The sequence below is a fragment of the Coregonus clupeaformis genome, chromosome 21 (genome assembly GCF_020615455.1).
Source record: "Coregonus clupeaformis isolate EN_2021a chromosome 21, ASM2061545v1, whole genome shotgun sequence".
In the NCBI taxonomy this organism is placed as follows: domain Eukaryota; kingdom Metazoa; phylum Chordata; class Actinopteri; order Salmoniformes; family Salmonidae; genus Coregonus; species Coregonus clupeaformis.
The window spans coordinates 22,307,708-22,331,446 of NC_059212.1; the positions used below are offsets into that span (position 1 = coordinate 22,307,708).

General features: G+C 44.4%; 1 protein-coding gene across 3 annotated transcripts in view; it reads right to left on the reverse strand.

Annotated features, from left to right (window-relative positions):
* Positions 1 to 14,919: 14,919 nt before the first annotated feature.
* LOC121535092 (retinoic acid receptor RXR-gamma-A) overlaps positions 14,920 to 23,739 on the reverse strand; it is a 56,558-nt gene continuing 47,738 nt past the window's right edge. For 2 of the 3 annotated variants that reach the window (XM_041841803.2, XM_041841801.2), the window contains exons 3-10: positions 23,528 to 23,675; positions 21,902 to 22,081; positions 21,618 to 21,778; positions 16,966 to 17,095; positions 16,605 to 16,737; positions 16,257 to 16,348; positions 15,932 to 16,037; positions 14,920 to 15,420 (exon numbers count right to left, since the gene is read on the reverse strand). In XM_041841803.2, coding sequence (XP_041697737.1) covers positions 15,273 to 15,420; positions 15,932 to 16,037; positions 16,257 to 16,348; positions 16,605 to 16,737; positions 16,966 to 17,095; positions 21,618 to 21,778; positions 21,902 to 22,081; positions 23,528 to 23,675 — 1,098 coding nt within the window. In that variant the 3' untranslated portion in view covers positions 14,920 to 15,272. The remainder of the gene's footprint in view (positions 15,421 to 15,931; positions 16,038 to 16,256; positions 16,349 to 16,604; positions 16,738 to 16,965; positions 17,096 to 21,617; positions 21,779 to 21,901; positions 22,082 to 23,527; positions 23,676 to 23,739) is intronic. The other variant, XM_041841802.2, reaches the window with a different exon arrangement.

Here is a 23,739-nt window from a genome sequence, read left to right on the forward strand (position 1 = left end):
AGGTACACACGTACCTTGGCCGCCTTCCTCACTCTCGCTGTTTGAAGGTTTCTTGGGAGATTTGAGATTCTTCGATTCTGTCTCGCTGGAAGATTTGTTCTTGGGAAGTGCTAAAGAAAATTCATTGCAATAAGCTAACGTTTCTACTGTTTAAAATGGCCCACTCTAACCTAGCATTCAGAGACTGTTTGGCCTATAATCAGGGTACACTAGCTCTGTTGATCCATGCAGTTACTTTGCTACAAAGACAAAGACAGTAACTGAACCTGTTGGCTTTTTCTTGGCATCCTGCTTGATCCTCTGGGTTGGTGGTGGAGTTGTAGAGGCATCTAAAACAGAAGAAAGTTTGATATTGTGATATTTGTGCATGCATTTTTTTTAAACAATTAGTAAATGATTAGTATATGGGCCATTAAATTCGACCCATCACTCTATTCAACTCACTACTAATAATTTACTACATAGGCATTGTTCTTTAGACCTGTTCTCTGTGGGACAGATTAATTCAATTGATTACTGATTGTATTGTACTGGTTAAGTTGAACTAACTCAGATATCATGATAAAGTGTTGAAATTATGTAATTAGTCTTTTAATAAAGATTGTTGTTGTTCATACCACAGTGGTGCTGGTAGTCATGGCAACAGGTGTCGTAGCGGACACAGCCTGGGTCACACTCACAAAGCCTGCCTCGTCTGAACGATTCACCACACCTACCACTGCACGACTCACCTGCAAGAGAGAAGAAATAGACCCTGATATTCACCAACACACCCACTTTGGTCCTGTCTACTGCACCATTGATGGCTGACTTTGCCTGTCACATAGTTTGAGTTTCAGATACATCAACACATGTTTACATTCATGCATATATGCAGACTCTAATGTTTAATGAATAACATCCTAATTACATTTAAATATTTGAGAATTGAATTATGGCATAGTAATATCATAGTAATAGCATCAGTCTTACCGAAAGTGCAGAGAGCTTCAAAGTCCTTGCAGCACTCGTCGTGAGCGAGGCAGCTGGCGTCACACTGGCAGGGCTGACCACGAGCGAACGGGTCACCACATCTACCACTGCAACTGGCTGCAGGTTGGGGTCACAGCAATAGGGGATGAGCTCAAAAACAACACTTACTGTACATTTAGTGCTACCATTAAAAAGGTCTATAGCGACTTACAGAACTGTTGACATTGACAGTGTCACATATATTCAGCATATAATGTGGCCCCTGTACCAGACAATGGATTCTTACCTTGAGCAGCAGAGAATGGCAGAAGAGCAGCGCAGGTCACCACCATGAGGGCAGCCAGCAGCGATGAAGCAGTCATCATGAGTTTCAGTCTCAACTAGAATAGAGAAACAAGACCATGAAATACCTTTCTTTGTCCTTTAAGGAAAAAAACGTCTTCCTCTTTGGTTTTATCCATAACGAGTGTTACAAAGTTACATTCCAATGGTCAAACCATAACTAAACAAGAATGTTCTCTCTTCACATATTAATCTTCATAGATCCCTGAAATACATATAAATAATTATAAGATTATAAACTGAAAATAAGACAAAGCCAATCACCTTCACACAAGTCAACTCCAGTCAACTCAACTTGCTCTCCCTAACTCCCAATGGCCTTTATATAGTGTGAACGGCTGGTTTTGGAGTGACAGCTAGGGCAGGACATTTTTAATTAGTCCAAATACAGCCCCAATTAAAACCACAAAATGATGCAGAGACCTCCTACGCACTCACAGGAAGTAGAACTAGACTGGCCAGGCAAGTTAAGGCGTGGAATAAGAAACTGGAAGAGCATCTGTGGACATAGACAACGATGACATCACAGTGAGGTGACGACCTTGCCTTTACAAGGGTCCCCAAAAAACACCACGTTCTTTCTATTAACCAGACCTGCATGGTTGTTCCCGCAACTCTATGTGGACTCAAACAAGTACACATGTCTAATTGGCTGTTATTATCTTTATTAAAGTTCGCCATACAACCTCAGATGGTTAAAATGTTGGATTTTTCTCATGTGATTCACAACGTGGTCGGACCACAGAGCGTGGTCAAGCTTTCACTCTCAGGGCTCGAACTTTAAACCAATATGATAATACTGTATTACACAACAAAAATAACAGATGTAGATTTTTTATGTGATATTTTAACTATAATCTTTGGCTGGAGTATAGTGTTCTTTCCAGTAACTTACTGGAACATGGTGAACCATTACTAGGCAAATTCAATTACTCTATAATGTGATAATTGGGGCCCTGAGTTTTTCCTGACCACGTGAAGTGGGCTCTTAAAGTGTTTCTCTTGTCAGGTCATTTGGTCAGGAAAATCTCTGGACCCAAGTGATAATGTAACAACTGAATTGTGTGCAAGGATTTGAATGTATATAATTTAGCACACCTTTATTGTGGCATTCATCTTTCTCAGAGTAGGTATATGTACAACCCAAGATCTTCCACTAATTTGATCTTGCTACAATAACAATGAGAGGCGCACCACACCACAACAGTTACTCTTACTACCATTCATGAATGAAAAAACAAGTGTTAATAACATTTCCTCAAAATTAAGCAGCAATTTCTTTGTGAGGTGGCAGACCTCTTGATACATTTTGAGTGTTTGGAACAAAAGAGTCCATTCAAGAAATATCATTATTCTCTCCTGGTTCTGTTCTGAGGTAACGTCTTCTACCCCTCCTACGAACATGTTGTAGACATTATTCAAACCGTCTGTACGAGGCCATATGTTTTAAGAATGAAAATAGTGAGTGCTTCAAAGAGCACCCTTAAACACTCCCACACACGTGCTTTAGTATTTAACATTTAACATTTTAGTCATTTTAGCAGATGCTCTTATCCAGAGCGACTTACAGTTAGTGAGTGCATACATTTTCCCTGGCATTGCAAGCGCCATGCTCTACCAACTGAGCTACACGGGGCCTAGTACATGCTCTTGACTTCACATAAACACTGTCTTTGACCAAAAACAACAATCTTAAAATCAGAATTGTATATGAGTTCACTAGATCAAATACAGTGGGGAGAACAAGTATTTGATACACTGCCGATTTTGCAGGTTTTCCTACTTACAAAGCATATAGAGGTCTGTAATTTTTATCATAGGTACACTTCAACTGTGAGAGACGGAATCTAAAACAAAAATCCAGAAAATCACATTGTATGATTTTTAAGTAATTAATTTGCATTTTATTGCATGACATAAGTATTTGATCACCTACCAACCAGTAAGAATTCCGGGTCTCACAGACCTGTTAGTTTTTCTTTAAGAAGCCCTCCTGTTCTCCACTCATTACCTGTATTAACTGCACCTGTTTGAACTCGTTACCTGTATAAAAGACACCTGTCCACACACTCAATCAAACAGACTCCAACTTCTCCACAATGGCCAAGACCAGAGAGCTGTGTAAGGACATCAGGGATAAAATTGTAGACCTGCACAAGGCTGGGATGGGCTACAGGACAATAGGCAAGCAGCTTGGTGAGAAGGAAACAACTGTTGGCGCAATTATTAGAAAATGGAAGATGTTCAAGATGACGGTCAATCACCCTCGGTCTGGGGCTCCATGCAAGATCTCACCTCGTGGGGCATCAATGATCATGAGGAAGGTGAAGGATCAGCCCAGAACTACACGGCAGGACCTGGTCAATGACCTGAAGAGAGCTGGGACCACAGTAACACACTACGCCGTCATGGATTAAAATCCTGCAGCGCACGCAAGGTCCCCCTGCTCAAGCCAGCGCATGTCCAGGCCCGTCTGAAGTTTGCCAATGACCATCTGGATGATCCAGAGGAGGAATGGGAGAAGGTCATGTGGTCTGATGAGACAAAAATAGAGCTTTTTGGTCTAAACTCCACTCGCCGTGTTTGGAGGAAGAAGAAGGATGAGTACAACCCCAAGAACACCATCCCAACCGTGAAGCATGGAGGTGGAAACATCATTCTTTGGGGATGCTTTTCTGCAAAGGGGACAGGACGACTGCACCGTATTGAGGGGAGGATGGATGGGGCCATGTATCGCGAGATCTTGGCCAACAACCTCCTTCCCTCAGTAAGAGCATTGAAGATAGGTCGTGGCTGGGTCTTCCAGCATGACAACGACCCGAAACACACAGCCAGGGCAACTAAGGAGTGGCTCCGTAAGAAGCATCTCAAGGTCCTGGAGTGGCCTAGCCAGTCTCCAGACCTGAACCCAATAGAACATTTTTGGAGGGAGCTGAAAGTCCGTATTGCCCAGCGACAGCCCCGAAACCTGAAGGATCTGTCAGCTTCCTGCCTCCTGTTTGTCTCCGGGCCTCTAGAGGTCATCTGTGTTCCCCTCTGCCTTAGTTCTTCCTCGTGTGTCCTAATTAGTTTGATCCAGGTCACCTGTGCCTTGTTTCCCCTTGTGTATTTTAGCTGTGTGTTTTCCCCTTGTTTCTCACTTGGTTATTGAGTCCTGGCTATGTGTCTCCTGCTTTGTTCCACCGTGTCTTTCCAAGTAAGGTTTTCTAAGTTATCTTTGGTTTGTTTTTCTCCCCTCGTGGAGTTATTTTGTTTTGCCTCCTGTTTTGTTAGTATACCTCTTTCTGAGAAGAACTTTTGTTGGACTATTTTTGAAGTGCTAAGAACTTTTGTTTTTACATTAAATCTACTTGCCTGGAGTATTGCCTTGGGTGTTTCATTTGGGTCCTACTACACCTCCTCTGTGGCTAAGGGGTATTACCCCCAGCTCTCCACATCTGAGACCGGAGTTCAAGCCCAGCTTGTGACAGAATAACCAAGTCATCATGGACCCAGAAACACTCAGTTCCCAGGACCTGTTGGCGGTGATCACTCGACATGAGGCTTCTTTCCAGCGCCATGAAGCCGTTCTCAGCCGACAAGAGGAGCTGATGGCTAGACATTCTCAACTCCTGGCCAAAATGATGAGTTCCCTTCACCAGCTCTTTGAACGCCTCCTTGGTCCTCTCCCTTCCCCCAGGTCACCTCCCAGTGACGACAGGCCTTCTCGGTTGGCGGAGCCCCGACTACCACCTCCCAAGCCCTTTTCTGGGGATCCAAGCTCTTGCCAGGGTTTCCTCACCCAATGCTCCCTCACCTTCGAGCTCCAACCCTCAAGTTTTCCCACAGACCGTTCCAAGATTGCCTACATCATTACCCTTCTTTCAGACAAGGCGCTCGCCTGGGCCTCTGCGGTGTGGCAGTCCCAGGAGGCCTGTTGTGACTCCCACGCTGCATTTGTAGAAGAGTTCAAGCGGGTGTTCGATCATCCTGTCAGTGGGCGGGAGGCTTCCAAGCGCCTACTGTCTCTCCGTCAGGGCCCCCGAAGCACGGCAGATTTCGCCATTGATTTTCGGACCATAGCAGCAAGGAGCGGATGGAATGATGAAGCGCTGAGGGTCTGCTTTCAGGGAGGGTTATCTGAGCCCCTTCAAGATGAGTTAGCCACCCGAGAACCAGCTGGAGATCTCGAGTCCCTCATAGCCTTGGCCATCCGCCTGGACAATCGTCTAAGAGAGCGGAGAACGGCTCGCCGCCAGGTGTCTCAGTCCCAAGTTCCTCGGAGCAGCTCTGTTTCTCCTGTTTGGACTCCGTCATTCAGAGCTTCCCCGGCTCCTGAACTGCTCCAGGATTCCCCGGAGAGCATGCAGTTAGGCCGTTCCAGGCTTTCTCCCAACGAAAGGGAACGTCGCATGAGGGAGCGTCGGTGCCTCTACTGCGGGGTTGCCGGCCACTTCCGCTCCACTTGCCCCGAGCTTTCGGGAAACGGCAGTCCCCGCCCAGCTACAGGAGGGCTGTGATGGGGAGAATTAGAGCTCCTCCTACTAACGCTGTCCTGGCTATTCCAGCCACTCTGTCCTGGGAGGGCCACCAGCATCGGGTCCAGGCTATGATCGATTCCGGTGCCGCAGGTGATTTCCTGGATGTAACCTTGGCTAAGGAACTTAAGATCCCTACCCAACTACTTCCTCATCCCCAGGCAGTTACAGCCTTAGATGGCAGACCTCTGGAACCAGGAAAGGTTACAGAGGCGACTCAGTCCTTGCGACTTACCATCTCTCAACACCAGCAGGAGGAAACCTTCTATCTCATTGACTCTCTCGAGTATCCTATAATCCTGGGTCACCCTTGGCTATGCAGACATAATCCCCAGATCGACTGGTCTACTGGCACCATTCTAAGCTGGGGTCCCACTTGCCAACTCACCTGTATGCTTCAGAGTTCCTCAGCCCCTAGTACCCAGTTTCAAGAGTCTGTTGACATCTCCCTAGTCCCCAGTGTTTACCATCGGTTCAAGGCTGTGTTCAGCAAGGCCCGGGCTACTTCCTTACCGCCTCATCGCACGTATGACTGTGCCATTGATCTACTCCCTGGGTGCTGCCCTCCTAGAGGTCGGATCTTTTCCTTGTCCTCCCCCGAGCACGCCGCTATGGACACCTACATTAAGGAGTCCTTGGCAGCTGGCCTCATCCATGTCTCTACTTCCCCGGCTGGGGCGGGCTTCTTTTTGTTGAAAAGAAGGACGGGGGCCTTAGGCCTTGTATTGATTACCGGGGACTCAACAAGATCACGGTTCGGAATCGATACCCTCTTCCTCTCATGGCCACTGCTTTTGAGCTGCTTCAAGGGGCTTCCATTTTTACTAAACTGGATCTCCGCAATGCTTACCATCTCGTGCGGATCCGGCAAGGTGACGAATGGAAGACGGCGTTCAACACGCCCACGGGGCACTATGAATATCGGGTGATGCCGTTCGGGCTCACCAATGCCCCCGCAGTATTCCAAGCCCTGATTAATGATGTTCTCCGGGATATGCTTAATCTGTTCGTCTTCGTGTACCTGGACGATATCCTCATCTTCTCGAGGTCACTGAAGGAGCATGAGGGGCATGTTAGCCGGGTTCTCCAGAGGCTCCTGGACAATCACCTCTACGTTAAACCTGAGAAGTGTGAATTTCATGTTTCTCAGACTCAGTTTCTCGGGTTTATTGTCACTCCCGGGCACCTAGAGATGGATCCCAAGAAGGTCGAAGCGGTCCGCAGCTGGCCCACACCTGCCACGGTCAAGGAGGTTCAACGGTTCATTGGCTTTTCTAACTTCTATCGGAAGTTCATCAAGAATTTCAGCTCGGTGGTAGCCCCCTTGACGACGCTTACCAAGGGAGGAGGGACCAAGATTCACTGGGGTCCGGAAGCAGCAGGGGCCTTCGAGGATCTCAAGCGCCGCTTCACGTCTGCTCCGATTCTGGTGACTCCTGACCCAGAAAGACCTTTCGTGGTGGAGGTGGACGCCTCAGAGGTGGGGGTGGGAGCCGTCCTGTCACAGAGGGGTGAGGATGGGAGATTACACCCTTGTGCCTTCATGTCTCGCCGCCTGTCTGAGGCCGAGCGCAACTACCACGTGGGGGATCTAGAGTTACTTGCAGTAAAACTGGCCTTGGAAGAGTGGCGCCATTGGCTTGAGGGGGCTCAGCACCCGTTCCAGGTTCTCACAGACCACAAGAACCTGGAATATCTCCAACAGGCTAAGCGGATGAACCCTCGGCAAGCACGATGGTCCCTTTTCTTTAATCGATTCCAGTTCCTCCTGTCTTACCGACCTGGCACCAAGAACGTCAAGCCGGATGCCCTGTCTCGAGCCTATTCTCCCGAGGTACAAGAGAAGCCCTTGGCATCGATTATTCCGAGGTCTAGGATCGTCGCACCTCTTCAGTGGGAACTAGAAAGAGGGGTACGAGAAGCCCTTGTCCAGGAGCCCGATCCGGGCGGTGGTCCTGCCCGGTCGCCTGTACGTTCCTCTCTCTGTTCGGGCCCGCGTCTTGCAGTGGGGTCATGAGTCGCCCTTGACATGCCATCCAGGCAGTGCTCGCACACTGGAATTCCTCCGACGGCGGTTTTGGTGGCCGTCCATCAGGAAGGACGTGCAGGTCTATGTTGAGGCCTGCCCGGTGTGCAACCAGGGAAAGTCGGCACGCCAGCGACCCCAGGGACTGCTCCATCCCTTACCTATTCCTCGAAGGCCATGGTCACACCTTTCTCTGGACTTTGTTACGGGACTTCCTCCATCCCAGGGCAACACCGTCATCCTAGTGATCGTTGACCGGTTCTCTAAGGCTGCCCGGTTTATTCCCCTGCCCAAGCTGCCCTCGGCTAAGGAGACTGCTGAGCTCCTCATGAACCATGTCTTCCGGATATTTGGCATTCCCCTGGACGTGGTCTCTGACCGAGGTCCCCAATTCTCGTCCCGGTTTTGGGGGGCCTTCTGCAGGCTTATTGGGGCCACAGCCAGCCTATCGTCGGGGTTCCATCCAGAGTCTAATGGCCAAACGGAACGGATTAATCAGGATCTGGAGACCACCCTGCGGTGTATGGCGGCCAGTAATCCCACGTCTTGGGCCACCTATATCATTTGGGCTGAATATGCCCACAACACCCTCCAGTCTTCAGCCACCGGATTGTCCCCCCTTCGAATGCCAGTTCGGTTACAACCCTCCATTATTTCCAGAGGAAGAGGCGCAAGTTGGTGTTCCCTCGGCCCAGCGCTTTGTCCAACGCTGTAGGCGGACCTGGAAGAAGGCCAGGTGTATCCTCCTTCGGACCTCCCAGAGATACCAAAGTCAGGCTAATCGACACCGCCGGACGGCCCCTAGTTTCCGAGCTGGTCAAAGAGTTTGGTTGGCCACTAAGAACCTGCCCCTCCGGGTCGAATCCAGGAAGCTTTCCCAGAGATACATCGGCCCTTTCCGCATTGCTAGAAAGGTTAACCCTGTTTCGTATCGTTTGGTTCTGCCTCGCTCCCTTAGAGTTAACCCCACTTTCCATGTTTCACTCCTTAAACCTGTCTTGTCTTCTCCTTTTGCCCCCCCCACGCAGACCCCCGCCACCTCCCAGGATCATTGACGGCCAGCCAGCCTACACAGTCCGCCGGATACTGGACTCCCGGAGGGTCCAGAACTCTCTGCAGTATCTGGTGGACTGGGAGGGCTACGGGCCAGAGGAGCGCTCCTGGGTTCCAGCCAGGGACATCCTGGACCCAGGTTTGATCCGAGATTTTCGCACCCTGGGGCCGGGGTGTTCTGGAAGGAACGTCAGGAGTCGTTCCTAGAGGAGGGGGTCCTGTCAGCTTCCTGCCTCCTGTTTGTCTCCGGGCCTCTAGAGGTCATCTGTGTTCCCCCTCTGCCTTAGTTCTTCCTCGTGTGTCCTAATTAGTTTGATCCAGGTCACCTGTGCCTTGTTTCCCCTTGTGTATTTTAGCTGTGTGTTTTCCCCTTGTTTCTCACTTGGTTATTGAGTCCTGGCTATGTGTCTCCTGCTTTGTTCCACCGTGTCTTTCCAAGTAAGGTTTTCTAAGTTATCTTTGGTTTGTTTTTCTCCCCTCGTGGAGTTATTTTGTTTTGCCTCCTGTTTTGTTAGTATACCTCTTTCTGAGAAGAACTTTTGTTGGACTATTTTTGAAGTGCTAAGAACTTTTGTTTTTACATTAAATCTACTTGCCTGGAGTATTGCCTTGGGTGTTTCATTTGGGTCCTACTACACCTCCTCTGTGGCTAAGGGGTATTACCCCCAGCTCTCCACATCTGAGACCGGAGTTCAAGCCCAGCTTGTGACAGGATCTGGAGAAGGTCTGTATGGAGGAGTGGGCCAAAATCCCTGCTGCAGTGTGTGCAAACCTCGTCAAGACCTAGAGGAAACGTATGATCTCTGTAATTGCAAACAAAGGTTTCTGTACCAAATATAAAGTTCTGCTTTTCTGATGTATCAAATACTTATGTCATGCAATAAAATGCAAATGAATTACTTAAAAATCATACAATGTGATTTTCTGGTATTTTTGTTTTAGATTCTGTCTCTCACAGTTGAACTATGATAAAAAAGTACAGACCTCTACATGCTTTGTTAGTAGGAAAACCTGCAAAATTGTCAGTGTATCAAATACTTGTTCTCCCCACTGTAAGTCTAGACCCAACAAGGGCAGGTTAACATATGGAAGACGTTGAATGCTACAGAAGGTTGATGACCTCAAAGGGACTGATTCCCTGCTCTGTAACCCCAGATTCTCTCTCAATTCTGTCAACATTTAAAAGTTCTTTGATTTTTGTAGTTTTTTAAAAGATCTTGTCTCTCTCTAGTCAGCAGGAAGCCGATTGTGCAGTCAACCTTTCTACCTGTTCTTGATTATGGTGATACTAGTTATTGAAGTGCAGCTGTCGTTTTTTGGAGCGCCTTTAGTTTTATCACAGGAGACAGTTTTATTATTCATCACTGTATTCTTTACCAAAAGGTTGGCTGGACCTCTTTGAAGTCACGTAGATCACACCATTACGCTTATTTTGTTTACAAAGCCCTGCTCCACAAACTTCTGACTTACCTAACATCACTGTTAAGATTTAAAATGAATAGTTATCAAACCTGTTCACAGGGTTGGTTAACTCTGGAGACTCCTTTGGTGTCTAGAGAGTCAGATAGATCAGCCTTTGGTTTCCTTGCGCCTTGCGTATGGAATGATCTACAATGCACTTTAAAATTGGAGGAATTTGTGCCTCTAGGGCATTTCAGGTGCCTCTAGGGCATTTCAGGTGCCTCTAGGGCAGGGGTGTCAAAAAAAATTGTAAAGTATAAAAATGCGCTGCCATTTTTCAATAAAATAAACTGCTGGTCCAATTGCGTCCACTGGATGGCGCAATAGCAATTGTGTTAAGCAAGCAAACTGTTTATACCGGGGCAGAGCAAGTAGGTCAAGCACGTGCAGCCAATGAGCTACTTTGTTTTGCCCGCGATATTTATTACGGCTTCTACTTTTAACATTATGTGCTTTGGCACCCTCATTGCCCCAATATGTCTCTGTCAAAAAGAGAAAAGTGGACGCAGAGTGTTCCAAGAAAAATGGTCATCCTATTTATTCACGGGAATTGAATGGGAAAGCTGTATGTTTGGTGTGTTCAGAGCATGTTGCAGTGCTGAAAGAATATAACCTTCGTCGCCACTATGTGAGTCTTCATGCCGACAAATATGACAACTTTCAAGGACAGCGGAGATGAGAGAAGGTGAATGAACTGTTGGCGGGTCTGAAGAAACAGCAGTCTGTGTTTACTCACAGCCGAGACATCAGTGACGCTGCAGTGAAAGCTAGCTACCTCATTGCTAATGAAATCGCAGTGGCTTCAAAACCATTTAGTGAGGGTGAATTTGTAAAAACATGCATGATGAAGGCAGCGGAGATTGTGTGCCCTGAAAAGCGGCAGGCTTTTGCAAATATCAGCCTGACAAGAAACACAGTTGCAGACAGGATTTCCGATCTTTCAGTGGATTTGGACAGCCAGTTGAAGCAAAAAGTAAAGTCATTTATTGCGTTTTTGGTTGCAATTGATGAAAGCACGGACATTACAGATGTTGCACAACTGGCCATTTTCATCCGCGGAGTTGATGACACATTGACCGTCACCGAGGAGTTCGTGGAGTTGGTGCCGATGACAGATACAACGACAGCAGCTGATATTTTTACCGCACTCGTCGGCGCGCTGGACAGGGTCGGAGTGGACTGGTCCTGCGCTGTCAGCCTGGCTACAGATGGTGCGCCCTCAATGATCGGGAAAAAAGCAGGCGTTGTGACAAAGTTCAGAGAGAAAGTGCAATCTGCAAATGGAGGACGTGATTTTTTTACTTTTCACTGTATTTTGCACCAGGAGGCTTTGTGTTGCAAGTCATTAAAGATGGATAACGTCATGAAGGTGGTCATCCAAACTGTTAATTTCATCCGATCCAGAAGCCTGAATCACCGTCAGTTTGACAGCCTTCTCAGAGAGAAAGACCACATCTATGGCCTGCCATACCACACTGAGGTAAGATGGTTAAGCCGAGGTGCTGTGCTGAGGCGTTTCTTTGATTTACGAGAAGAAATTGAACAGTTCATGGAAGAAAAGGGCAAACCAGTGTTAGAATTTCATTCCGCAGAATGGATGCAGGACCTTGCATTTATGGTGGATGTTACAGAGCACCTGAATAACTTGAACAAACAGCTGCAATGGCGCAACAAAGTTGTCACGCAGTATTATGACAGCATACGTTCTTTCAAGTTGAAGCTGTCATTGTGGGAGACGCAACTTGCCGGTGGTGATGCAGCTCACTTCCCCTGTCTGAAAAATGTGTGCGCGACCCAACATGTGGCAGACATGAAGCGGTTCAAAGATAAAATAACGGGACTGTTACGGGAGTTTGAGCAACGCTTTCAGATTTATGTTTATATGTTTTTATGTTGATGTGCTATTGTTTTTAATTGATTTTATTTTATTTGTATATTTAACCTATTCTTGACTCTGTGGTTCTTGCACTTGTTTGGGGAACAGGATTTCATTATTTTTATCTACATTTCTGCCTGAGAAATGACACCCTGATAAAGTTCTGTGATCTGTGATATACTTCTGTGAATCACTGAGGCATTGTGTGTTTGTGTGTTCTTTGTCCTCAGAACTTTCAAATAACTTGAGGTGTTTTATGATTAATAGTGATGTTGTGCTTTTGGACACTGTCCTCAGGCTCCAGCTTTATGTTTATATGTTTTTATGTTGATGTGCTATTGTTTTTAATTGATTTTATTGTATTTGTATATTTAACCTATTCTTGACTCTGTGGTTCTTGCACTTGTTTGGGGAACAGGATTTCATTATTTGTATCTACATTTCTGCCTGAGAAATGACACCCTGATATAGTTCTGTGATCTGTGATATACTTCTGTGAATCACTGAGGCATTGTGTGTTTGTGTGTTCTTTGTCCTCAGAACTTTCAAATAACTTAAGGTGTTTTATGATTAATAGTGATGTTGTGCTTTTAGACACTGTCCTCAGGCTCCAGCTTTATGTTTATATGTTTTTATGTTGATGTGCTATTGTTTTTAATAGATTTTATTTTATTTGTATATTTAACCTATTCTTGACTCTGTGGTTCTTGCACTTGTTTGGGGAACAGGATTTCATTATTTTTATCTACATTTCTGCCTGAGAAATGACACCCTGATATAGTTCTGTGATCTGTGAAACAGTTCTGTTAATCACTGAGGCATTGTGTGTTTGTGTGTTCTTTTTCTTTAGAATTTTCAAATAAACTTGACGTGTTTTATGATTAATAGTGATGTTGTGCTTGTACTATTTTGGACACACTGTCCTCAGGCTCCAGCTTTATGTTGTATGTTGATCGTATTAAAACAAAGAAAACAATCTGAAGTTGTTGTTTTTAAGTTATATATACCATGATTTTTCCGGTCCGGCCCACTTGGGAATAGATTTTCCTCCATGTGGCCCCTGAGCTAAAATGAGTTTGACACCGCTGCTCTAGGGCATTTCAGATGGTTGTTTGGGGACCTTTTTTACTGAAGAATGTGTCTGTTTTTTATGATTGTGTTTTGCTTGTCATGTATTGTTGTGTATATGAATGTGTAGTTGAATGTGTGTATTGTATTTGTATGTGTATTGTGGTGCTATACAGGGCTCATCTGGAAAAGAGACCTTGGTCTCAGCATTGACTCCCTGTCAAAATATAGGTTAAAAAAAAACAGAAGCAATTCAGAGTCTTGTAAAAGGTGGTCTGTAGGAGCTGTGTGTTGGAGGGCTTATTAGGCGATACTATCCTGCTGCCTGCCTACAGTTGTCCCAGAGTTTCAGTCTGTTCAGCCTCCAGACCACAGGAACACAGGAACACTGGCTGGCAAGTCATGACGTCTGTCTCTGTCTGCCTCTGGACTGGACTCACAGTGGTGGGTGATGGGAAGGTCACAGGCTCAGCCCCTGGTTCCTGTCAATCTGAATTACCTAGCTGCTATACTTTACAGCACCATTCAGTGTGGCCGGTCTGCCTTGCTTGTGGGCCATACGTTTTTCCTGACCTCGTGACACAACCATGAAAAACTTTGGGACCCAGATTATAGCCTATTTCCATGTGACAAAGGTCAGCAAAATGGTCCTATCTAAAGAAGATGGCTGGCATTTGGAAATGATGATCAATAAACTAGTCTTAGATCAGTAGTTATAATGCAGAGGGAACTCTTGTTTCTGTATGGGTGGCAGATGGCCTAGCGGTTAAGACTGTTTGGCTAGTAACTGAAAGGTTGCTGGTTCGAATCCCCGAGCTGACTTGGTGAAAAATCTGCCGATGTACACTTGAGCATGGCACTTAACCCTAATTGCTCCTGTAAGTCGCTCTGGATAAGAGTCTTTAAAATGAATGAAGTATTTCACTAGGCCCTTTGAAATATATAAAAATACTAATGATTGTGCCTTATGTACTGTAGTCTACTTATGAAACAAAGGAGATGAGGAATGTTGTTGTGATTATGTACTTTGCATGTTGTAACTTACGAGAGCAGTAGTTAGCGATACACACGTGTCATTACTTTGTGTGTAACCCAGACTGTTTATGAGACACCTCTCTAATTTCAAGAGAATAATTAGCTAGTATTTTCCAGTTTCACTAATGAAACACAAAGGGAGGTATGGCAAGTAGGAGAGCTGTTGGTTGGTCCACCGGCATTATAAAATCAACTGGGGTTTCATGTGTTACTACTGTTTGGGACTTCCACGCATTTCCCATACTCATGCTTTCCAACATTGCTTGTGCTCTCTTTTGATAGGTTACTTCACAAATGCAAAGGAGATTACGACGCCAAACATTATGTTACCACATACCATTGAGTTTATTAAAAGTGTATAGCATAAAAAACTGACATCTGGATTATTTGAAGGGTGAGGTTCTGTTCATAAACTCTGCTGGGATTCTTCTCTCCTACACATGTATTGAATGTATAGAATGTGAGTTATTTAGTTGTGTCCTCTTTTCTAACTGCAATTCAAATAAAATTAAATTGAGGTTAAAAATAAACGTTGAAGACAAGGCACAATGACTTGACCAGACATCATGTTCAAAGTTGTCTTTTTTTATTTCCACAGATATTCTATGCTAGTGACATTGTATTTCATACTATTGATCACTGAATAAAATAAGACTTCATGTTGCATTCAGTTGTTGCTAGATCTGATAATTAATACTCTTCTATTTACAAAAAAATCCTCTTTAAAATTCACCTTTGACAGTGTTGCATTTTCTTAAAATACCAATATAAACTTTTTAATTTCACATTATTAATTGTGCTTGGTACAAAATATGCAAGTTAAGAACTCTCAAGTTTGACTTCATAGCAGTTGTACTCCGGGGTAGGGCTAGGGGATCTGGGAATTGGGTTCAGGGGGTATTTACAATGGGTACGACTCGTGTCATGTGATCTGGTGCGGCGCTTCGAGCATTTCCATGAGGAAGGTGTCTATGGGCGTGTCCCCTATCAGCTTGAAGAAGAAGAGGTGCTCCAGACACTTGAGGCCGATGGAGCGCAGTGCAGGCAGACGCAGCAGCAGCTTGGCAAATCTGACCGGGAGAGGAGAGAAAAGAGAGAAGGGAGGGTTGATTACTCTAGTCTGGAGTGTCATTTTAGAGCTTATTCATGATTTTTAATGGTATACACAAACCATAAAGATGAATTATGACATATCATCTTAAAGTCTTAAAGTGGAGAAGGAATATGAAGAAATTAGAGCCTCTATCTAGTTACCTGAGGGGAGAACGGCTCATTATAATGGCCTGAACGGAGCAAATGTAATGACATCAAACACCTGAATACCATGTGTTTGATCTATTTGATACCATTCCACCTATTCCGCTCCAGTCATTACCACGAGCCCGTCCTCCCCAATTAAGGTGCCACAAACCTCCTGTGCTTTCAACAGCTACAGGATCATAGGAAGAGCCTTTGAGTGAGACACGCAAGACTGTTGAATGACTGGACATTAGTGTGTATGATAGAGTGTGAAACGAACAGAGACTAAAATAAGCTGACATCGTGTGAGACTGAGGGCTAGTGTGACAGTGTTAGACTGACCTGCCAGGCTGATCTGGATATCTGTGTTTAGTGTAGGACTCCAGTGAGGCGTACACCTTTTCTCTCAGGGCCTCCACCTCTGTAGGATTAGACAGGCCCTTGGCATCTGGAAGCAAAGAACATTCATAGACAGGAACTTACTCTTGTGTACACAGTCTATGTAAAATACTGTATATATTCCTGCAGCATGTTTGTAATGTGTTTGTAATAAATGTTGGCTGGTGACTTAAAAAGTTGAAATGATGTTGAAAAAACGAATTGGCTTATTGGATGACAATCTTTAATGCTCAAATGAATGAGGATGACCATCCTCCTCTTCAGTTACCTGGGTTGAAGAGGACGATGGCTCTGAGGCAGCCCAGCTCAGTCTTGTCCATCTGCATGTCTTTCATCTTAGACACCAGCTCCGTCAGCACTCTGGAGGCCACAACACAGCAAGAAAAGACCATGTCATCAGGAAAAAACACGGTAACACTTTATTTGGTCAATCCATCTATAGACGCTCAACAAACTATCAATATAGACATTTCTACTGCTGTAGAAATACCAGGGCTACATTTCTAACTGTGTTACAGAATATAAAGGTATAGTGTTGGCTATGCATTACAGTCTATTGTATCCATATTCCAAAGGTCAAGGAGTAATACTGTTGACAAAGGTATTTTTCTCAGACCTGTCAAAGATGGAGCCCACTCCTGCGCTGTGGGCGCTGCTGCGGTGGACGTGGAGGCCCGTAGCCAGGAGGATCCCATCCTTCACTGTCACAGAGCGATGGGAGAACGAGGCGATGAGCAGCTCATTCCAGCCTGACAGAGAGAGAGACAAATACACTGTGGTTAACTGGTGAGTTTAACTTGGATTGTGACTAGAACAACCTACTTGTCCAGAGGGGTGAGTGTGTGTATGTGTAATAGTGTCAATGGGTGTAGATGTTAATGAAACAGCTCTGTGCAAACATACTGTTCTACCACCACAAGTAAAGCACTATGGTAAGTGAACATGCATGGTGACCTGGTGTGTGAGCTGTAGCCTACCTGCTCGTAATAAGATGACCTGGTCGTCCAGGGGTAGCTCAGAGAAGTGGGGGATCCTTTTGGCCCACTCCACCAGGGTGAATAGCTGCTTGTCTGCTGCCTGGCAGATGTTGGTGACCGGGTCGTTCGTCTGTCAGACAGACAGAGACACACATGTAACATTCAGTAATCGGCTATGAAAGAGGAAACTGAGTATAGATGGAACAAATGAAGGATTTGATTCCAAAAGGCGATAAACGCCAATTTTTCACATTTGAATTTTGTCATCTGAAATGAATGCTCATGGTACCCTTTCTAAGTGTATGAATTATGGCTGTTCTTTTAAAACATGTACTTTATATGTGCTTTAGAATATGTTTTTTTGCTAAGCGACATATCCAACACACTTGTTTCATACCAAAAAGCACTATATCCAGAGCCACGTGTTTAAAGAGTTGACATTGAGGTTTCTGTATTATGATGCATTTACATGACACTACAACATTCTATGGCAGCCATGTTAGCTCCCGTTAATAATAGAATTAGGAATTGGAATACTAGAATGGTCATGTGGTCAGGGAGTTAGTCAACCAACCATGGTTTGCCAGTGCTGTGATAAAATATTGTGTGAAATAATGAATTTGAAGAATTTATCTGCACTATGTTTGTTAGCTAGCTAGCCAGCCAGTTATAGAGGAATGATTACATACATTTTTCAAATTAACTGCCAAAATGCAGTGAATACACAGCCATACACTCGCTGAAATCAGTTTTTGATAGGACTTAGACAAGTTGTAAATGCAAGTACTGATATTGTGTCATATAATAGCACTCGCAGCTTTCCAATAAAACAAAAATGTAGAAATCTATGGTCTGTTTACATGTAAAAAATATATATACAAAAATGTATAAAATCTGTATAAACTGTATAGATAAATAAAATATTATATATTAATATAAATATTTTAGATTGACAATAATTATATTACACAATTTCTGATACAGTGGGGGAAAAAAGTATTTAGTCAGCCACCAATTGTGCAAGTTCTCCCACTTAAAAAGATGATAGAGGCCTGTAATTTTCATCATAGGTACACGTCAAATATGACAGACAAAATGAGGGAAAAAATCCAGAAAATCACATTGTAGGATTTTTAATGAATTTATTTGCAAATTATGGTGGAAAGTAAGTATTTGGTCAACTACAAACAAGCAAGATTTCTGGCTCTCACAGACCTGTAACTTCTTCTTTAAGAGGCTCCTCTGTCCTCCACTCGTTACCTGTATTAATGGCACCTGTTTGAACTTGTTATCAGTATAAAAGACACCTGTCCACAACCTCAAACAGTCACACTCCAAACTCCACTATGGCCAAGACCAAAGAGCTGTCAAAGGACACCAGAAACAAAATTGTAGACCTGCACCAGGCTGGGAAGACTGAATCTGCAATAGGTAAGCAGCTTGGTTTGAAGAAATCAACTGTGGGAGCAATTATTAGGAAATGGAAGACATACAAGACCACTGATAATCTCCCTCGATCTGGGGCTCTACGCAAGATCTCACCCTGTGGGGTCAAAATGATCACAAGAACGGTGAGCAAAAATCCCAGAACCACACGGGGGGACATAGTGAATGACCTGCAGAGAGCTGGGACCAAAGTAACAAAGCCTACCATCAGTAACACACTACGCCGCCAGGGACTCAAATCCTGCAGTGCCAGACGTGTCCCCCTGCTTAAGCCAGTACATGTCCAGGCCCGTCTGAAGTTTGCTAGAGTGCATTTGGATGATCCAGAAGAGGATTGGGAGAATGTCATATGGTCAGATGAAACCAAAATATAAATGTTGGTAAAAACTCAACTCGTCGTGTTTGGAGGACAAAGAATGCTGAGTTGCATCCAAAGAACACCATACCTACTGTGAAGCATGGGGGTGGAAACATCATGCTTTGGGGCTGTTTTTCTGCAAAGGGACCAGGACGACTGATCCGTGTAAAGGAAAGAATGAATGGGGCCATGTATCGTGAGATTTTGAGTGAAAACCTCCTTCCATCAGCAAGGGCATTGAAGATGAAACGTGGCTGGGTCTTTCAGCATGACAATGATCCCAAACACACCGCCCGGGCAACGAAGGAGTGGCTTCGTAAGAAGCATTTCAAGGTCCTGGAGTGGCCTAGCCAGTCTCCAGATCTCAACCCCATAGAAAATCTTTGGAGGGAGTTGAAAGTCTGTGTTGCCCAGCGACAGCCCCAAAACATCACTGCTCTAGAGGAGATCTGCATGGAGGAATGGGCCAAAATACCAGCAACAGTGTGTGAAAACCTTGTGAAGACTTACAGAAAACGTTTGACCTGTGTCATTGCCAACAAAGGGTATATAACAAAGTATTGAGAAACTTTTGTTATTGACCAAATACTTATTTTCCACCATAATTTGCAAATAAATTCATTAAAAATCCTACAATGTGATTTTCTGGAGAAAAAAAATCTCATTTTGTCTGTCATAGTTGACGTGTACCTATGATGAAAATTACAGGCCTCTCATCTTTTTAAGTGGGAGAACTTGCACAATTGGTGGCTGACTAAATACTTTTTTTCCCCACTGTACATCACGTCTTACCTTTATTGTCCTGCATAAGTAAAATCAGGATTATGCCTCTACTGTCATTCATTCCAATTAGACTGGTTTGGATTTTTCCCTGACCAATATGGCTGCCTTTTTCACTGCATTCTGGAACTTTGAGGGTTTATGACAGAACCCCTCTAGTACTGAGCATTATGATGCATTTATACATTTCTACAGCAGCCATGTTAGCACCTCATTAACATTACATGGGGATTATATATTTTATTAAAGCAATGTAACTGAATATCTAGAATTAGAACAATATTCAACATTCTAAAAGTTGGCCCACCTCTTTATATACTGAGCATACAAAACATTAGGAACACCTTTCTAATATTGAGTTGCACCCCCTTTGGCCAATGTTGACTGCAATGCCTCCCACAGTTGTGTCAAGTAGGGGCAGCAGGTAGCTTAGTGGTTAAGAGTGTTGTGCCAGTAACCGAAAGGTCGCTGGTTCGAATCCCCGAGCCAACTAGGTGAAAAATCTGTCGATTTGCCCTTGAGCAAGGCACTTAACCCTAATTGCTCCTGTAAGTCGCTCTGGATAAGAGCGTCTACTAAAATGTAAGTTGTCTGGATGTCATTTTGGGTGGTGGACCATTCTTGATAAACATGGGAAACTGTTGAGCGTGAAAACCCCAGTAGCGTTGCAGATCTTGACACACTCATATCGGTGCGCATGGCACTTACTACCATGCCCTGTTCAAAGGCACTTAAATATTTTGCCTTGCCCCTTCATGCTCTGAATGGCACACATACACAATCCATGTCTCAATTGTCACAAGGCTTAAAAATCATTCTTTAACCTTTCTCCTCCCCTTCATCTACACTGATTGAAGTGGATTGAATAGGTGACATCAATAAGGGATCATAGCTTTGAGCTGGATTCACCTGCTCAGTCTATGTCATGGAAAGAGCAGGTGTTCCTAATGTTTTGTACACTCAGTATATGGCTCTGGCTATATCCACTGTCCAGATGGATTTCAACGTTCCATATCGTTTTTGTCGCTGGCGCAAAAGTGAGTCATTTAGCAAATAATTATATTTACCTGTTCAGTCTTAAGTTAGGTTTCTCTAAATATTTTTTCCACACTTTGGAACGTAATCAGAACCTTGGATTATTAATTTAGGCTAACCCCTGGTTTAGTCAGCCAGATGTGGTGATAGACAGCTGTCACTCCCAGCTGTTCGGTCACTGGCTACCTAGTGTTACGTTAGCTTTGAGCTCTTGAGTGTCGTGGACCTTTTGGTTATGGATCCCTTCGACAGTTTGGAGCCTGTGATATCTGTTTCTGTTGGCCCGAAGAGGACACTTTCTAAACAAGCTCATGAAAAAGAGAGCCAAGATCCAGCGAGAGTAAACAATAATAAGCTACTGGCTGCAAACATACGGAGGCTGCAAACAGCGGGCTGTGTCACTCCGACAATAAGAATCAATCCATCCTTAACCGGCAAAGTCATTGCGACAATGTCATTATTCCTTAAATGTCCAAAAAGAAAACACACATTGTATACACTGTCACCCTCTGGATACAATAAATTGGCTATTTGATTTTTGCACAATATAGTTGAAACGAATTGATTATTTTGATATTTATTTATGTATCGATACTTTATTACATGTAACTGTTAAAAACCCAATCAGTATCTTTTTCTATTGGAGTTCTGTTGTTTGGGGGGGATATATAGCGTTTTGACCACAAAACATCGTTATTTGTTTCTCAAAAATAAAATTACCTTGCAATACATTTCAAACCAAAGTCTTTTCACTAGCCCCTGTCATGGTAAGATGAAAAAATAATAGCTCTATCTCTTCCACAAGATGTGTTTTTAATTCATGAATTTACCAACATTCTGAAAATGGATATATCGTGTTTTGGAATGAAACTCTTCAAATAGTCACGTGTCGAGTAACCACAAGCATTTAGAACATTTAATACGATTTGACTTATATTGGAGGTCTGTCCACAGACACACAAAGACACAGAGACAGAGAGAGAGAGAAATAGAGAGAGAGTGGGGAGAGAGAGACAGACAGAGCTTTGCTTACAGAGTTGCCTGCGCTGGCCTCCATGTAAGCGTCAGTCTTGGGTTCGATGGCCAACTCCGCGTCCAATATCTTCTCGACCGGCATGTCCCCGTTGAAACTACTGGTTGACTCCACCTCGTTATCACTTTTGTCCCGGCCCCGCTGACGTTCCTCCTGCACCGCTGCACAGAGAAATACACACACACACAGGGGACTTATATACACTAATACAGTACACACACCTGCATGCATGCATAGAGAAACACACACGCATGTACGCAGGGGAGTCCAACACACACACACACCTTCTCTCTTCATGCCCATGGCCAGACACTTCTGGTAGCGGCAGTATTGGCAGCGGTTGCGTTGGCGCTTATCGATCAGGCACTCCTTGCTGTCTCGACACGTGTAGGTGAGGTCCTTCCTGATGGTTCTCTTGAAGAAGCCTTTACAGCCTTCACAGCTGTACACGGCATAGTGTTTCCCTGGAAGAAAGAAACAGGAAATAGAATGATTATCTTGATCAGATCACCTCCTTCTGTACATGAGCTGCTGTTGTGGGGTGTTATTCACTGTTGGTGTGGTTTGGTATGCTTAGTTGAGGAGCTTTATAAACTGGGTGGTTCGAGCCCTGAATGCTGAATCGCTGAAAGCCGTGGTATATACCACGGATATGACAAAACATTTATTTTTACTGCTCTAATTATGTTGGTAACCAGTTTATAACACCAATAAGGCACCTCTGGGGTTTGTGGTATATTTCCAATATACCACGGCTAAAGGCTGTATCCAGGCACTCCGCATTGTGTCGTGCATAAGAACATGGCCGTGGTATATTAGCCATGGTGCGGTCTGCCCAACACATCACCGGGGGCAAACTACCTGCCCTCCAGGACACCTACAGCACCCGATATCACAGGAAGGCCAAAAAGATAATCAAGGACAATAACCACCCGAGCCACTGCCTGTTCACCACGCTATCATCCAGAAGGCGAGGTCAGTACAGGTGCATCAAAGCTGGGACCGAGAGACTGAAAAACAGCTTCTATCTCAAGGCTATCAGACTGTTAAATAGCCATCACTAGGCGGCTTCCACCCGGTTACGTAACCCTGCACCTTAGAGGCTGCTTCCCTATATACATAGACATGGAATCACTGGCCACTTTAATAATGTTTACATGCTGCTTTACTCATCTCATATGTATATACTGTATTCTATTCTACTGTATTTTAGTCTATGCCACTCCGACATTGCTCGTCCTAAAATTTATATATTTCTTAATTCCATTCTTTTACTTTTAGATTTGTGTGTATTGTTGTTAGATATTACTGCACTGTTGGAGCTGGAAACACAAGCATTTCGCTATACCCGCAATAACATCTGCTAAATATGTGTGTGACCAATAAAGTTTGATTTGATTTGATATACCACACCCCCTCGTGCCTTATTGCTTAAATATACTCTCTGGTGTTAGTGAGTGGAAATAATATATTGTAGAATTTCTCACGGAAATGTTCGTTTGGCTTAGTTATCCTTAAAAGTACAGTATGTTAATGAAGGGGGTATGGTATACTAGTAGTAGGGACAGAGTTTATTCCTTAACATGCAACCTGTCAAGGGAAAAACTCTGCTACCCAGCTCGAGAGCTTGGGACTATGAGGTTATATCTACATTTCTGTCAAAATGGAATTATTGACATACCCTTGTTCCGTTCAATGTTCTCTACCTGTATAGTACTCTAAATACCCCAATTCATGTTGGTAAGTTCAAAAGAATACAACATAAAAATTGCTGACACATTCAAACCAATGAGGGTTTGGAACTTTAAAGCCAATTATCTCAGAATCATCTTTTTGCAGATAGAACCTAGTTCCAAGCTCTCGTAGTATTATTGTCTAGTCTTGGGCTATAATGTAGTCTGGTGTTTTACCTGAAGATCGGTCCCCACAGATGGCACAGACATGCTTGGACATGGACCCTGGGCTCATGCAGCCGTAGCTGTTCATGTGACCCAGTCCAGCCAGGCCTGGAGGAGGCTTGATGTCCTCACTGCTGCTCACACTGTTCAGAGAGTTTATCTACAGAGAGCAGCGGACAGAGAGGGGGTTAATGGTGTATGTGTGTGTGTGGGTATGGGGTGTG